This window comes from Phoxinus phoxinus (genome assembly GCF_949152265.1).
Source record: "Phoxinus phoxinus genome assembly, chromosome: 23".
Classification (NCBI taxonomy): domain Eukaryota; kingdom Metazoa; phylum Chordata; class Actinopteri; order Cypriniformes; family Leuciscidae; genus Phoxinus; species Phoxinus phoxinus.
This window is the reverse complement of record NC_136898.1, coordinates 1,275,448-1,292,947: the sequence shown is the minus strand read 5'-3', so window position 1 is coordinate 1,292,947 and position 17,500 is coordinate 1,275,448. Positions and strand designations below refer to the sequence as shown.

Sequence of the window (17,500 nt, the reverse complement as noted above, 5' to 3'; positions counted from 1 at the left end):
AAACTCCTTTCTAAGCCTATGCGAAGTGCCAACTAGCCTCTCCCTATGGAGGATCCCTTTACCGCTCTACAGATAAAGCGCTGTGGGGAAAATTCAGTTTGCGTACCTACCCCGTAGTGATAAAATAAAATTCTGTATCAAAATGTATAGGCAAGACAAGTATTTTATTTAGGTTTAGTTTGTAGGGAATTACAAACCTGCGCACATATATTCAAACGCACATAACTATAGAATTAATTCTTGATGCGCACGTGAGCGCCATCAGTTTTTCTCACAGGTTCAGTGTAAAGTCTGTGTAGAGAGAACGTGTCGTCTTTGCGGCCTCTAATTTAATAACTAATGATCCTTTCGACGGAAGTGAATCAATCAAAACTAACTTTAGCTGGAAAATATCTTTATTCAAGAACCGCTATAAAGCCAAAACAATCTGTTACCTTAAATTATACGTTTATCTCTGTAAAGCAGCTTTAAAACAATCTACAGTGTTAAAAGCGCTGTATAAATGAAGATGACTTTGACTATTCCAAATGAGTGTTTTCAAGCTATTTTTCATGTCAAATGTCCTTTTTAAGTTTTATTATATTTACTCAACCTATCCTTTTTTTTTTGGTTTAGTAAACTTTTAATTGACTACTTGAAGTTTGATTACAATGTAGGGCGGGGCTTGGATGGTTGAGGTTTGCTATTGGCTGATCTCATGTGAGTGACAGGTTGCCCCGCCCACATCATCAGAGAAGAGAAGAGATCCTGCAAGAGGAACTTGTTCTGATTCAAGATTACCAGGAACATGAATTTAACACAATAATGATGTGCACCGATAAATCGTTTATAATAAATAGCAATATTCCAATAAAAAAAAAAAAAGTAAAGTCAATTTACATTTAATGGTTAACTTTCCTGCAAAATTGCTGGAATCAATCAGCAACAGTTTCCAACTACAAAACTCTAAAATACAAACATAGGCCTTCATAATGACTATTTTAGTTTGAAAGAACTCTTATTATACCTCGATAATTTCAAAACAAACTCTGTTGTATATAGCACTGTATCACTAATCTGGCCGTGTGTGTGTGTGTGTGTGTGTCCAGTGTCTGAGGCTGATGGGTAAACTGATGACCGAGTGTTGGGCTCACAATCCGGCGTCCCGTCTGACCGCCCTGCGTGTGAAGAAGACGCTCGCCAAGATGTCCGAGTCCCAGGACATTAAACTGTGACACCGAGGAGACGCTGGATGAGGGGATTTATCCTGCTTTCTGTGAAAGCTCCCGCAGACGAGTGGACAATCCTTCAGATAAACTCACTGACCATCCAACACAAGCAACCAGACACACACTACATCTGTAACTCAGTCTTTAAATATTCATGAAGGCTTTTTTATGACAGCAAAACAAAACAAATGATTCCGTCAAAATGCATTTTCATACTTTCCCCCTGAACATGAAACTCTTCCATCATATTCTCCAGAAGACAAGCGCAGCGCCAGGGTTTACCGTCCAGTCCTTTCATCGCTCAATTACGTCCTTGTAAAATATGAATGTAAATATTGAATGTCATGAGTTACGGAAAAATGTTTTCTTGCATCACGTGAACGTTTGTACAGGATGTTTTGTTTTTATGTTGACTTGTGCCTTATTTAACACACATGTAAAAGTTTAATATTTGATAGTTCTGTGTAAATGGAGTGAAAAATAAATGTATGTGTTTAACATTCCCCTCCTTTAATAAAGTGAATTCAAATCTGATATAATTTTTTTTTTTTTCTGATGCAGAATTATTTCTTAAACTCTAGTAACAATGTAGATTTTTACAACATTACACATAATAACACAACTGATAAATTCACTCGACTTGGATTTCAAGAGTTAAAAATAATGTTAATTCTAACGATATTCATGGTGGTAAATTACACGAAATTAGAGGTTAAACTAAATCAAATTGAGTTTTAGTGCCTCCTAGTGGATCGTGTTTTGCAGACGTTATATCTAGATGTTATTTTGTCCATGTTCGCGCACCGTAGTTCACCAGAAAATGGCCGACACCAAGTAAGGTAAGCGCGCGCTTCTCCTCACAACTGTTTATTGTGTTTAAACATGGGATAAAAGTGTTTAATATGAGTTCTTGAAATCTAAACGTTTGTTGGTGGTATCAACAAATGTACAATGCGTTGGATGGGTTTATATGAATCTTTGTTGAGTAGTTATCGTTGTACCTCGTGTCTCAGTGAAATTAACATGCTAATGTACGTTAGCTTTTCTCAAGCGCATTCAGTTCTTTTCTCTTCCTTCAGTGATTAAACTGACACGTGCTTGTAAAATGAAGTCTAAACGCCCGTCTCGTTGAGTATCCTCGGTTATGTGTTGTAATTTAAACCATTAAGATAACATGCTTATCATTATATTGGATCCGTGCATTTCGTCTTAAAGTGACAGCAGAGTAATGAACCAGTCACCAATGTTAATCAAACAACAAAGGAGAAAGTCACATCTGTAGCTTTAACAAAGATAAATTGTATTAATTATATCAGTTGTATTATATTTATACAGAGAAGACTTATTTTACATTTGATTATTTAATGTCGGTGCAGGGCTCAACACACACAAAAAAAAACGTATTAAAATTTTTACTTGCCCTGCCAAGATTTTCACTGTACCGACCACAAAAGAGTAATACATTAAATAGGCCTAGTTATTTTTTGTTGTGGTTTTTTTTGATCCATGTAACTTTAATAAATAAGGGTATGTCTCATAAAACTACCAGCCTAACTCTTTTATTTTTACTATTTTTTTTAAAAGACTGTCAGTAATAAAATACAAATTCGTTACAGGTTTTTCATGTAGGTCTAAACTAGATTTTCAGGTACAGAATTAGTAATACAATCGACTACTTTGGACTTCGACCGAAAACAGGAAGTAAAAACAGGTATGTGCGCTGGCTGATATAACATAATTTTTATTAATATCTTTCACATCTCCTGCAGTCAGATTCACTCGTGTTCACTCTGAAGGAATCACTCAACATGGCTGGGCACTTGTATGGCACATCAAGGATGATAAGAGAAATAAAAGCAGGTTTAAAATTAGACCCCATTCAAGTCAATAGGGTGTAAATTTTAAAAAGAGGATAACACGGTGTAGGCAACACCGATTTTTGTCGTTGTTCTCTATATTGACAGCACTCCAAATTTACTAAAAACTGAGCTCAATGTTAAAATTGACCGGAGTTCTCCTTTAAACCGCATATAAATCAAAACCGCTGATGTTCTGAAATGAAATGTCCCCCAGGACGAGCTTTAGAACTGAAGCCCTGAGGTGTTGATGGACTCGATCCTCCGTCTGTGTTTCAATCATCGCTCTGAATCTGATCTTTGACAAAAACATAATTTTCTCAGCGCTTGGCTTAAAATATTGCTCGTTTATGAAACTTAACACATAAGTGGTGATAAAAAAACGCTCAAACAGTAATGATGTCATTTGAAAGTATTATTATTACTGTAATATTAAAATCTGTAAAAAAAAAAAAAAAAAATCTAAAACATGTTTATTAATTAATAACGTATTGTTATTATTAATTATGAGCGTTCTCGTATTTTCATCAACAATATGATTTGAAACTTTGATTAAAATAATTTCTTTATTGTCTGTGCATTTTGTTTTGTTGGCTATATGGGCGATTCCACAGTTTAGGCCTCACTGCAAGGACAACAGCCTGCAAAATCAATCTTCATGGAGAAAGCCATTGTCTTCAGGTTAACATCCTGAGAAATCCTGGGGTACAGCTGTGTGAAAGGCAGGATAAATCTGGCAATGGTAAACTTTGATCAAAGTTGAGTTGATGTAAAATTTTACGTATGTAACATGGACGGAAAAACAGTGCAAGTTCAAGCAGAAAGTACTTAATCTAATTCAGTTTAATACAATTCTGGTTGAATCCCAGTTCATGTTTTGCTTTGTTCCTAATTTGGTGTAATTTTGAGTCATGCGTTGTGTATGGTTTACAAAACTTGTAAAATGACTTCCATGCAGGCAGGGTGGCCATCTAATATTATCTGTTCTATAAACTTAAAGGTGCATTTTTGAGTCTGGTGTTCATAAACTGAAAGCCAGCAAAATTACTAACAAATACCACTGGTACATTTTTCAAATTTGTTTGCCAAATGTAGAAGACAAAGGAACACCTACAAGTGTGCAAAGGTATAACGTGTGTAACGTGGACGGAAACAAATAGTAATTCTGCTGAATAGAGCACCAATAACTCTTTATGCAAAGTAACCCTGAATATTTTTAACTAAAGGACAATTAATTTACTACAGAAGTAAATGGAAGGCTGTTGAGGCAGATAAATGTAAGGATAAACTTTCACAGAGACCTCAAACAAAAATCACAATTTCTTTAAAGTGAATTTCGTTTTGTATTAATTGTATGTTAATTTTAATCAATGTTTCATCAACCAATTGCGTGGATTTAATAAATAATAAGTAAATATAGCCAGTGCTTTAAGTAGCCCGGCGCGTACCGGCTCACTTAAAGCACTGAATATAGCAGATGATAATCACGGAGGCGCCGGCGCTTGAACTGGAGCGCGTCTCATAAATGACACTGAAACTCAGCATGCCTCACAGAACTGAGAAATCTATTATCTACAGAAGAACGCTTGAAATCATTAGGGGTGGGGGAAAAAAATCGATTCTTAGATGCATCGCGATGCGGACGTGGACGATTCTGAATCGATTCACAAATGCCAAAAATCGATTTTCAAAAAAAAAAAGGAAGATTTTTTGAAAATCGATAATAACGTAATATTGACGGAACGCAAAAGACGGAACTCTGAAGCGTGGAAACAATATTGTCAAAGCTTCCACCCGGCTCGGAAAGGGCAAAGCGCATTACACAATCAATCGCAACTTTTATTGCCAAGGATTTGCATCCAGTCGTTGAGAACCAGGGCTTTCGCGCTATGTTGCACACTTTGGAGCCGAGATACAACGTCCCATCTCGGAGATATTTTACAGACACAGCGATCCCCACACTCTACAACAAGACCAAAACCGAAGTCATGGAACCACTGAAGAAAGCGGGTAGGATCGCTGTAACATGTGATGCGTGGACATCCGTATTTTATGTTAATAGAGATTCAGAATATGTTGAAGTTTGTTATAATTTGTTATTGTTGTGATTTTTACTGTAGTGAATTTACTGTTGTGAAATGGAAAATCAATAATCGAGAATCGTTAATAATCGAAAATCGACTGTAATCGAATCGGGACTTCAATAATCGTAATCGAATCGAATCGGGAAATCAGACAGATTAACCACCCCTAGAAATCATACTTTTAAACAGAACAATTCAAAACAAAAGAAAATCTGCGTGTGTTCCTTAACATGCCCAGTTCACTGTTGTCTAAAAACCTGTGCGATTGACGCCGACAGTTTATTCTAATGGCATAAGTGAGATTGTGTTAACGCACTATTAAAATGTTAATAACTTCGACAGCTTAAGCTATATTCTTACGAACATTGGACAGAAGAAAAAAAAAATCATCAAAAAAGAAAAATGTAATTGACGATGTTGACTTTCATTAACAGCTTATTGAGTCAAAAATACGCAGAAAACAACGTTTGAAGTCGGACAGATTTCCGTCAAATTTACGAACAAGATGTGCAGAATCTGTCAATGTATAAAACCAGCATTCATGCATGCGTTCACGATGAACAACTCCGCTTTCGGTCCGAAACCACTCGCAATCATCCGACGTGCACACTCTTATATCCTTTCTCACCACAATGATCCTATTTAATGTTTACTTCACCAAAGTCTACCACGTTCGTATCATTTTAACGTTCGTAACTTTTTGGACAGAATCCACAATCTTACCCACATTCATCGAAATCCGTGAAATCCTGTTAACTCTTCCTCTCACGCAGAGCGACCGTGACCTAGACAATCTTATTTCTGACATGAGAACCGTTGAGACATTAGGAGATGGAAATTCAGCGGCAGAATAAAATGTACGAGCGTTATGATTTTTTGACAGAAAATCTCGGCCCCTGTTTTATCCTGATTTATTAACAATTTATCATGTAGCAACGCATATGAGAATTTGACCCACACAAGATGTTTTTATCGTTTTGCTACTGATATAATTACATGGAAAAATGATTGATCTGCTTCCTTTAGAATCATAGTTTAACGTGCGTAACTGCTTGGACAGAAAGTGTAACGAACGTTAGTATGTTTCCATTGCATCGTGGTGGATTAAGGGAATTATACTTTCAGTGTTAATAGTAGTATTTTGTAGAAGATGCACCAAAATAAATGTTATGCGCCAAAATTCAGGTTTTTATTAAAGGAAATGAAAGAAATGACTTAGGAAAAATCCAGATGCACTGAATGTCCCACCCTGACATCCACAATTTTTGGGGACGGAAATAAAATAGTCTCATTACACGATAATGCCAAGACTTAGTGGGATAAAAGCAACTTTATTATTTCTTACATCTATCTTTAACAAAATAGTGAACTAAAAAGAAAAAAAATACAACAACTGGGTATTATTCAATCTATATTGTTCATTACACCGCTTGTGGACAGAAACTGTGGAATCGCCCATATGTAGCCTAAGTAATGTTGTCCAATGGCATTATTTAGGTATTTTATTTATTTATTTATTTTTAGACAATTTGTTTTGTTGGTGAATTACAAAAAGGTCTCATTTGTTAAAGCATGAACAGAGAGCAATAACCTTTGTGACTGTTAGTTAATAAAACATTTGTGTTCATATTAGTTCATTAACTAATGTTAAACAGATAACATGTCTTAAATGTTGAGATGATCTAAGATTAATAAATGCTGTAGATTTATTGTTCACTCATTGTTAGTTCATGTTAAGTAAGGGGATGCACTGACATGATTATGGCCGATGAATCTAAATTCTAATTTTTATATAATTTTTGAGAGCCTGATTACAAAAGTCTCATCATTAAAAGCCACGTCTATACACTGTATGGGTTAAAATTATCCATTTTTCTTTTATGCCAAAAATCATGAGAATATTAAGATCATGTTCCATGAAGATATTTAGTAAATGTCCTACCGTAAATATATAAAACATGTATTTTTGTGAGTGAATGCAGCACAATCGTGAACATAAATGCACAACTTTAAAGGAGATTTTCTCAATGTTTACATTTTTTTTGCTCCTCAGATTCCAGATTTTCAATAGTTGTGTCTCGACCAAATATTGTCCTGTCCTAACAAACCACACATCTATGGAGAGATTATTTATACATCTCAATTTCAAAAAATTGACCCATGTGACTGGTTTTGTGGTCCAGGGTCACACATAATGTTTTAACAACACCAATAAAATGATGGCCAAACTCAAATTTATCTAAAGCTCTAAAAATAAAGTTATGTTCGACTGAGTCGAAAGCTTTAAAGAAATCTAAGAAAAGAACAAGGGTGTCATTACTAATCAAATCAGAATAATCTAGTAAATAAAAAATAAGGCGAATATTATTAGAAATATGCTGTTTTTTCATAAAACTTGACTGCGTTTCTGAGATAACTTCCTCTAAACACATTGTAGGAGGACTAGCATACACGGCTGCCAGAACTTTGTGATTATGTTTAGGAGAGAAGTAGTTCTCCAATGATTGCCCAGTGTATGGGTCACTTCTCCTCGTTCAATGCATTCTTTTAAATAATGTTAACAACATGTGAAGTGTTTTTTTTTATTTTTTATAAAGAAAGTTGGCCATAGAAGTAGGGCTGTAAACAATTAATCGAATCCAAAATAAAAGTTTGTGTTTACATAATATATGTGTGTGTATTGTGTATAATTATTTTGTATATATAAATACACACACATGCATGTATGTATTTAAGAAAAATGTGTTATTTATATATAAAATAGTTCTATTTATGTATAATATAAATCATATAAAAATATATATGCAAGTATATAAATGCAAATATTTATCAAATACATACATGCATGTGTGTGTATTTATATATACAAAATAATTATACACAATACACACACATATATTATGTAAACACAAACTTTTATTTTGGATTCGATTAATCGTTCACATTCACAGCCCTATATAGAAGTGTAAAATGAATTTTAGAATGTAGGGAATCTAACACGGTTCACTGTAGGCTACGGTACATGTTTTTGTTTAATGGTGAGACTTTAGTTTTTGTAATCAGGCGCTCAACATTGATCAATTTGGATTTATCAATCAATATAATCAGTTATCTGTCCATCCCTAATAAGTTTTCTTAAAATGCATTCTAAAAATCTGAACGTGCGCCTTTTCCCAACTTGGACTTCAGTTACAACTATGTCTTATTAACTCCAGTAACATTTGCTGCGTTCACATCATGTCGCACTTATCATCATTTTGAGATGACAACCTGTGACGTCTCTGAATCCCATGTTTCCATGACAACACTGTCCATTAGGGCTGGGTATTGACACAAATTTCACAATTCGATATTGATTATTTTGGATATCAGGAACAATACATGGCAAATTTTCTCAAGGAAAACTCTCTTAACTAATGCTGTAAACTATGGGAGTCAGTTGTAGCCTAAGACTTCAATAGCTCAACTCAAACATCATGTGACCCACTCCATGTGTCTCCCGATATAGTGTGCATCTTCTGATCCTGTCGTACTCATGCTGTTCATTAGTTGTAGCCTATAGCCTTCATTAGCTTACTATAATATTGTACAAGGTAAAAATTTATATATACATTTAAAAATATGAAAAATAAACATTTAAATAATGGCTGTCATAAAAACTTGCCAGATTTATAAAAACATGCATTAAATATTGACAACAGTAAAAATTATAATGTAATATGGTGCATATATTTAGCAAAATGCTCCTCTAGAGTTAATTTCTCTAGCTGACTAACGATGGTATTTCCACTAATGTGGTTGTTCTGAGGTAAATGTGACGTTACATGATATTGTTTTCTTGCTGTATCATTTTTACATCGTGACAAATGAACCCATTTAAAGATCAAGATTTATACTGACCCTTGACCTTTTCCCCCTGTAAAGCACTAAATAAATTATAAAACGTCACAAAAACACACACAAAAAAAGCAAGACGCATCTGGATTCAGTGTTGCATATAAATATAATTTATTACTTGTTTAAAAATTCTTTCTTACATTTTGTACAGAAACTTCACAGAGGAGATGCAAGCTTTCGCAAAGTACATCATGAACGTGCCATAAAAGAATAAGTAACATCCTCACTATAAATATAATAATCGCATGATTGATTGATAACTATGGAAAGCGACTGCTAGCATGTATAATTAGTCTGATAAAGGATGCAGAATTTGCATAGACAGCTTTATAAATGTGGACAACTGAAGGTGGACGCTGGAAACACAAACACTCAATGGCTATTAGTTTAGTTTGTACAGTTATTTCGACTGCATGCATCCATCAGTGAACGTCCTCTGATCCGTTAAAGTCGCAGCGATTCACATGCCGTGATGAAGGTATGAGTGACGACGTGTGTGTGTGTGTGTGTGTGTTCCTGAAAGGTGTTGAACATCCAGGACTGAACGGCACAGTTGAAAGAGTTTAGTCCCTAAGTTTGTCTTTCTCTTCTAAATTTCGATTACATACAGATCACTATGCAACAAAACGCAATTAATAATCAAATGAAAAGTAATAATCATAGTAACACTGTTAAACTTTACAGTTTGCTGTATATACACAGGAGGCTGGACGTGTCGTTACAGGCTCTGTCCACTGGATGGCGCAATGAGACCAAAAACAAAACATATGAAAGGAAATTAACGTATAAATAAAGGCATTTTCCAACACGCGTGTTTTAATCGCCTGCGAGCCGCTCCCTGGTCATGTGACGAGTCGGGGAGGGCCGAGGTCCAGTATTTGGACAGCAGAAGTCGCGTTTCCTAAGAAACTGATTCGACGAATAGAAAAGCAAACTGTACCAGGAATCGTACAGACTCTTCCCTCGGGATGTCATCTTGTTTTTGCGGATTGAACGTGTTTTGGAGCAGGTCTGCCGTCGTCACGGTGATGTCAGTGCTCGGTTGCCATGATGTTCTCGTGGCGGCCCATCTCCTCCAGAACGGCGGCCAGGCGGTTCAGGTTCCCGTCGGGAAAGTGTTGAGCTTCCCACAGGTCCAGGATCACGCCGGTCGGACTCGACTTGGTGGCGAAGTAGTTCAGATACCTGAACACACACACACACCAGTAGGAGGAAGATTGATTTGTGTTTGTTAATGAACATTATTACACCGTGAGAAACTGTAAATGTGCTCTAAAGTTTGAACAAAAAGTTAACATTTCATTTAGGCTGAAAAAAAAGAAAAAGAAAAACTACATTAAAGCTATTAATAACCTTAAATAAATTAACAAACAAATAGAATATGAAAAAAAAAAAAAAACTTAAGCAGAAATCAAAACAACTGAAATTGAATAAAATCAACAACTGAAATTAAAATATATGTCATTTTTATTAGTGATGCATGGAATAGCGGTCATAGCAACAGATAATTCACAATAAACATTCCAATGAATTGTGGGTCATGAGTGGAGTTTATAAAGACAGAAGTCAAGCTGGAGCGTAATGAGCGTTGTCTCTGGTTGGGAAACATGTGACTAGAGCACCACCTAGTGTTCATTATATAAAACTCAAGTCACCTTTATTTCTAGAAAAAATTAAATCTAAGTATTGGATAAAGCCAGATTCAAAATGATTTTCTGTTCACATCTGATGGGAATTTTATTTATTTATGGATATTGGAATAAAATGTTATAAATCAGGCTAGGAATAATAAATCCTCTGTAAATGTCTTCATAATAGTGCTGGGTATCGATTCAAATTTCAAGAATCGATTCGATTCCGATTCTCAAGATCTTGAATCGATTATCATTATTCGATTCGATTCGATCCGATCTGATCCGATCTTATATTTTTAAAATCAAAAGTTTTAACTGTTTATGAACAATCAAGTGTTTGTATTAAATAACATTCACAAACATACATTAATGTTGTAAAAATGTATTGTTCACTCAATGTATTGATGTTAGATAAGGCATTAATGTTAATGAATGGTGTCTTAATGTAGTGTTACCAACTAAACAGGAGATAAAACGTTTTATTTGACTTAATTGACTGTCCTTTTATTTAATCCAAAACTGCGTTCATATTTAAAAGGCCTTTTAAACTATTTACCACTTTAGGGGCCGTTCACATATCGCGTTTTATGCGCGTGCAAATTCAGTGAGAAGCACTTCAATGCATCTCAACAGGTCATGTGACAAAAACCAGCGGTCTTTCCGTAACAACATGGAAAGCTCGGCCGAACAGCTGATGGCTGTACAGGGCGGCTTTTTATTTCTCATCTCAATGAATATATCTAGTAGTAAAGCTAATGCAAGGGCTATAAATCAATTAATTATTTGATGATACTTCCTCGTCATCATGGAGAGCGCAGTTTGCACGAGTTTGCACCGCTTTCTCCTCTCAACAAGCGCGTGCTTTCCCTTTGCGTCTGCCGTTGCTATGCAACCATGAACAGAGGCGCGCCTAGAAAACGAATTTGCACGCGCAAAAAACGCGCTATGTGAACGATTCATTCCTCCTTTCTTGTCAACAAGTGGATTCAGAGAAACCGCATTAGCAGCGCCGCCGGTCGCCGTGTCTCAGTGTGTTTATGGGGAAAATGTAGGCCTGTTATTAAATCGATCCTCTGAGTTACGGATCGATCTTTAGAAATTAATATGAAAATCGATTTAGAATTGGTGAATCGATTTTTTCAACACAGCACTACTTCATAATATAACTAGGTGCAAGACTGGAAAGTTTGGTGTATATCGGTGCGACTGAAGTGGAGATTTCAGACTTGGCATTTTGTGTTAAATCCCCCTTTAACTTTCACGATTGGTTGCTGATAAAAAGAAAAATGACCATGTTTGGAGCCGACAGCATTGTACACGAGAAAGTGTGTGATGATGGGGTGTAGTAAAATAAAAAACTAAATGTGTATTTCTGACTTTTTTTCACCACAAGTCTGAAAGTAGACGTGTTATCCCAAATATTTTGCGATATTTGAAGACAAATATCCCAAAATCTCAAAATTGACCAGTGGAAAAAAAACAAAATTTTTGCCTGCCGTGTCTCGCTTTAAATTAACATTTAAAGTCTACCTTATTGTAATATGAGCTCATATCAGATAAATTATATATGTGATATATTTTTCAGTGGAAGTGCAGTAGTCATGTGACTGTCCTGTCCAGGTGTAGTATGTGCGCAGAGAATATATATATATATATGAATGTATGATCCTGGATCACAAAACCAGTCTGGAGTTAACTATACATTGTACGGGTCAAAATTATCCATTTTTCTGTTATGCCAAAAATCATGAGGATATTAAGATCATGTTCCATGAAGATATTTAGTAAATGTCCTACCGTAAATATATAAAAGAGATTTTCTCAATGTTTACATTTTTTTGCTCCTCAGATTCCAGATTTTCAATAGTTGTGTCTCGACCAAATATTGTCCTATCCTAACACACCACACATCAATGAGAAGCTTATTTATTCAGATGATGTATAAATCTCAATTAGTTGCCCCATGTGACTGGTTTTGTGGTCCAGGGTGACATGTATAATGTGTTTCTCCAGTGGCCTGACCTGTCCAGGTGTAGTTTGTGCGCCAGCATCCTCCAGTCGTTGCCTCGGGTCTGAGGAGCGTCCAGACTCCCACACAGCTTCTGCCGGATCGACAGTGGAATCCTGAAGGCGTTCGGACCCACCAGTGCCGTGATGTTACTGGCCGGATCCAGCAGAGACGTGTCGATGCACTGAGAGTCCTGCACACACACACACACACACACATCAGATTCAGTCACAACCCACTTCCTCCTCTGACAAAAGCTTTCAGATATTTTTTTTATTAGAAATTGTAATTAATACTCATAATAAATAGCATTTAAGACAAAGTTTTGTTGAACCCAGAACTTATTTATAGCTTTATGTTCAAAATATGATTACACAGTAAATTATGCATAAATACATGCAACCTGAGTAATGTATTACTCAGGTTGCATGTATTTATGCATAATTTACTGTTTTTAAATTATAATAAGAGTCATATATATTTTGGGTAACACTTTTTTTTTACAGTGTCAGTGTTACATGGTACCACAAATATACAGTTTGGCTTCAACAAAATTAAGTTTTAAAGGCTAAATAAATGTAATAGTTATTATTTGAAAACACAGTGTCCTCCAGTAATATCGTGATGTAATGCTAGCGTGACCAAATACTGGTCCATGTCTGTTCACAGCATAGACTAAATAAAGATGAAGCAACATATCCCAGAAATAGTTGCTGCTGATTACGTCCTTAGTTAGTTACTGTTGCTATGTCCAACAAGCCACGCTGCTCTCACACCGTGGAGCAGAGAGGACACTGAAAACACACTATCAGACACAGACCAGCTTACTTTAGATATTAAACAGTCTCAACTATTAAATTTGGTCATTTTTTTTTTAAAAGAAATGTAAACAATAAATAGTGTTTTGTGGCTCTTTAATGTGTCGCCTCAGTTAAAGCCGCTCGTGAACCGATCAGCTCTTCTAGTTCATTTATAGCATTGGTTCTCAAAGTGCGGCCCGCGATAACATCTGATAACATTTGTAAAACTGTTAAAACTGTACATTGCTTTGAAAAAATATTTTTTCGTTTAGCGGCATCTATAGGCATAAGCGGTAATTACGACCGATCACACTTGACCTCTCACTCCCAGAAGGCATCAACGGAACGGTTGTCTGTAACGTTAGATGGATATGATGGAGCGAGAGCCAGGGCGGGAGCCTGGCCCTTTGAGAAAAAAACGTCATGTTAGCGAGGAGAAAAGGCAGTTTCAAGATAAATGGACAAACGATTACTTTGTCAAACCTCACGGGTCGGATAAAGTCGTTTGCCTGATCTGCAAGAAGGTAATTGCAACAGAGGAACATCAGAGGAATCGTGGCCAACCGAAAACAGCACCACAAATCCCATTGCAATTCAAATCCCATTGCAATTTAAAAGGGTATGTTGACCAAGTAATCAATATTCAGTGTGATTTAATGACAAGCTTATTAATAGCCTCGTTTCCATTACCTTAAATTTTTTATCTAATTTCTGATCATACATAAAATAATAATACATTATTCGCAACTACTTTTATTTATGTGAACTCATAATAACAATAAAACGTTGTGCTTTTGTCAAATAAAATACAACAATGCTTAAAAAAGTGTCAAAAAGTCATAAACAAAAATCTGAAAATTCGTCGATATTTACTTTTTTTGCGCAGCAGTTGGTGTTTCAAATTAAAATTTTGGTGTTCAAAAAGACGTTTTGAGAAGTGTTTCGTTTCAAAAAGACAACAACCGTTCATTTTTCAATTACGGATTAAAATAGATAGATAGGCTAATAATAAGGCAAAACATTTGCGCAAATCTGTCATGGTGCGTTCACACCGGACGCGAATAGCGCGTCAGGCGCGAGTCATTTCAATGTTAAGTCAATGCAAAGACGCGTTACACGCGCATAACGCGTCTTTGCATTGACTTAACATTGAAATGACTCGCGCCTGACGCGCTATTCGCGTCCGGTGTGAACGCACCATGACAGGCAATGATATGATGATGCATGATGATGATGACTTGTTTGGTAAGCTTCTATTTTAAAAGTTTCTTTCTCTCTCTGTCTGTCTCTCTGTTTTCTCTCTCTCTCTCTCTGTTCTCTCTCTGCGCTCTCTCTCTCTCTGCGCTCTCTCTCTCTCTCTCTCTCTCTCTCTCTCGTACTTGAAATGGACTGCACACAGGACTGTTATATCCAAAATTTGTCTGTTGAGGGTAGAGAACACTAGGGATTTTGTTTGAATTGCAATTTTTCTCAAGATTTTCACAAGTTTTGCCAGGTTTAGCCTCAGTTATAAATTAAAATGTGTTTATTGCAGTAAATTTAAACTGTAGAGATGCAACCTGGTCATTAAAATTATTTCAAATGGGATTTTCTCTTCAGTTTTTTTTTCTTTTTCTCCCCCGCCCCTTTGGCGGCCCTCAGTTCAATGTTGGGTTCCTAAATTGGCCCTCACCTATCAAAACTTTGAGAACCCCTGATTTATAGCATCAAATAAACATGAATGAACATCAGAAGGAATGTTGTTTTAACCGCAGGAAGACGTCAGTACACTCCGCTTTTTAAGCTCAAATCCTCCAACAGTAATCTACTAACTCCTGACTGCTTTGTCGGACAAAATGGCGGATTATGATTGGTCAAAACGCCTGTCAATCAAATCAAATTGTGTGTTTTAGTGTGTCAGCTGTAGAGTGTGTGTTGCGTCGCTGACCTCGGCCAGGGTGGTGTTGAGCTGGAAGATCTGTCCTTCTCCCTCCACCTGTCTCACACACAGCTTACAGGAGAGCGAGAGCGTGCAGGAGCTGAAGCGCTCCAGGGTGAAGCCGCAGTGCAGGTTACGCTGAGACCCACTCCACACCTGCTGGAAGGAGAGCTCCTGACACACACACACACACACACACACACACACACACACACGTGTTAATACTGACCAAAAACACCAGTTTCAAGATCAGAACATCACATGGTGGATCAAAGTGGCATTGTTGAGGGGGAAAAACAAACATTATAAACGTGTGTATGTAGTCCCCCTCACCCCACAACAGTAATATTTTACTATCACTGTAAACTAGTTTTTCATATATAGTTCTGTTTACATATTATTTTTTACTTATAACTTATAAACTTAAAAAATATATAGACACAAAAAAACAAACTTATTTCGTTTTATGTATTTTTTAATACATTTTACTTGTTTTTAATAATTTTGCTGTCTAAACAAATCCTTTAAACAGTAAAAGTATTAATTTTCTGGTTTACTAGAGTAAAAATACAAAAGTACTGTTGATTCAAGTGTGCAAAGTAAACAAGTGAAATAATATAGTATTTTAAAAATGGAGAAAAATGTATTTGTGTAAATATGTAGCTAAATTCATTACCATTTTAAAGGGCCCCTATTATGCTATTTTAAAGAGTCCTAATGTTGTTTTGGAGTCTCTACAACAGGTTTACATGCATAAAAGGTCAAAAAACGGTTTCATTTTCTCATAATATACATTTGCACATCACCACATTTTCAATGATTCTCAAACGACTCGCCAAATGAATCAATATTTCTAAATCCCTCCTTTCCGCGAGCTACTCTGCTCTGATTGGCCAGACGGCTCAGTCTGCTGTGATTGGTTTACCGCGTACAGCACGCGTCAAAAACAAAAACTCCCATTGCCATGACAACGTCAGCTCACAAACAATGCAAACAATGACGTCAATTTGACCATATCAATGTGAGCGCGAGTGCGATGATGAAACGCTAGAAGAACTAGTTATTTAACCCGAACCTTCATCGCCAGGACGTCTCAGTGATACGCTACTCAGTTTGAGGAACATTATGAGATGTTGTAATTCCTCACCCTCAGCATTAACAAGTGCATGTCCATCAACCCATTATTTTACTTGTACTAATTTATTTATCAAGTATTTTTCTAATATATTGCGGTGAACACTGTATCAATAACAGTGTATGTATACATTAGCCGAGCTCTAGCGTGAATGACTGATGTAACAAACATCGGTAAAACAAATCTTGCTCCATGCTTCATCTTTCCTCAAAGTAGTGAGAACGACACACACTCTGCACTAATAGACAGTTTTATGTAATAGTGGCCACAGCTGATCAGCAGAAGTATTTCAGGAAGACAAGACATGAGTTAGCCAGTTAGCAGGAGACCTACACAATGTAAAACTCAAAACTAGTGTTTTGAACACCGTCTTTCAAGAGCAAGCGGTTTGCGGTCCTGCATTGAACTCGGAGATTTGAGAAGCAGTCGTCAGTAAAATAAGGATAACAGGAATAGTTTAGGATTATACTGCTGTAGTATCATGGTACAGATTCATTTTAACCACTGATTCTTCACATGCTCGTCCTTGGGCAGTGGAAAAAACTGTCTATCGTCACATTGTAGAGCACAGCATCTCCTCGACATGCATGTCCAGTGTCCACAGGAATCAGCCGCCGGTTCGAGTTGCCCTGGTGTCTAATGTTACATCTTGACATCACAACGAAACGGCTTATGACTCGCTTGACAAACAATTCATTTCATTGACTCAGAGGAGACTCTTACTTTTGAAAGACAATAACTTTATATACAGTGCACTTTCAGATTTAAGACTTTGCAGGATGTTACACACTACATGAAAGTTCATTTTCAAAAATCCATATTAGGGGCCCTTTAAGAGTAACGTTATGCAAACATACTAGTTTTATATCATTTGAAAATTCATTAGTAATTTTCACGCCATCTAGCTCAGGAAATTCATGGCTCATTTTGACCGGATCAGTGAGTCGTTGACTCAATCGA

The 17,500-nt window shown here is 36.3% G+C and overlaps 2 protein-coding genes across 5 annotated transcripts in view; one reads left to right on the top strand and one right to left on the bottom strand.

The window, feature by feature from the left end:
* bmpr1bb (bone morphogenetic protein receptor, type IBb) overlaps positions 1-1,745 on the top strand; it is a 124,781-nt gene extending 123,036 nt beyond the window's left edge. For all 4 annotated transcript variants that reach the window (XM_079599376.1, XM_079599377.1, XM_079599379.1 and 1 more), the window contains one exon: positions 1,089-1,745. In XM_079599376.1, the coding sequence (XP_079455502.1) occupies positions 1,089-1,214 (126 nt within the window). In that variant the 3' untranslated portion in view covers positions 1,215-1,745. The remainder of the gene's footprint in view (positions 1-1,088) is intronic.
* A 7,375-nt stretch (positions 1,746-9,120) lies between these two features.
* Positions 9,121-17,500, bottom strand: part of unc5cb (unc-5 netrin receptor Cb) — a 185,171-nt gene continuing 176,791 nt past the window's right edge. Inside the window, exons 15-17 of the mRNA XM_079600070.1 lie at positions 15,415-15,579; positions 12,702-12,880; positions 9,121-10,230 (exon numbers count right to left, since the gene is read on the bottom strand). Coding sequence (XP_079456196.1) covers positions 10,077-10,230; positions 12,702-12,880; positions 15,415-15,579 — 498 coding nt within the window. The 3' untranslated portion in view covers positions 9,121-10,076. The remainder of the gene's footprint in view (positions 10,231-12,701; positions 12,881-15,414; positions 15,580-17,500) is intronic.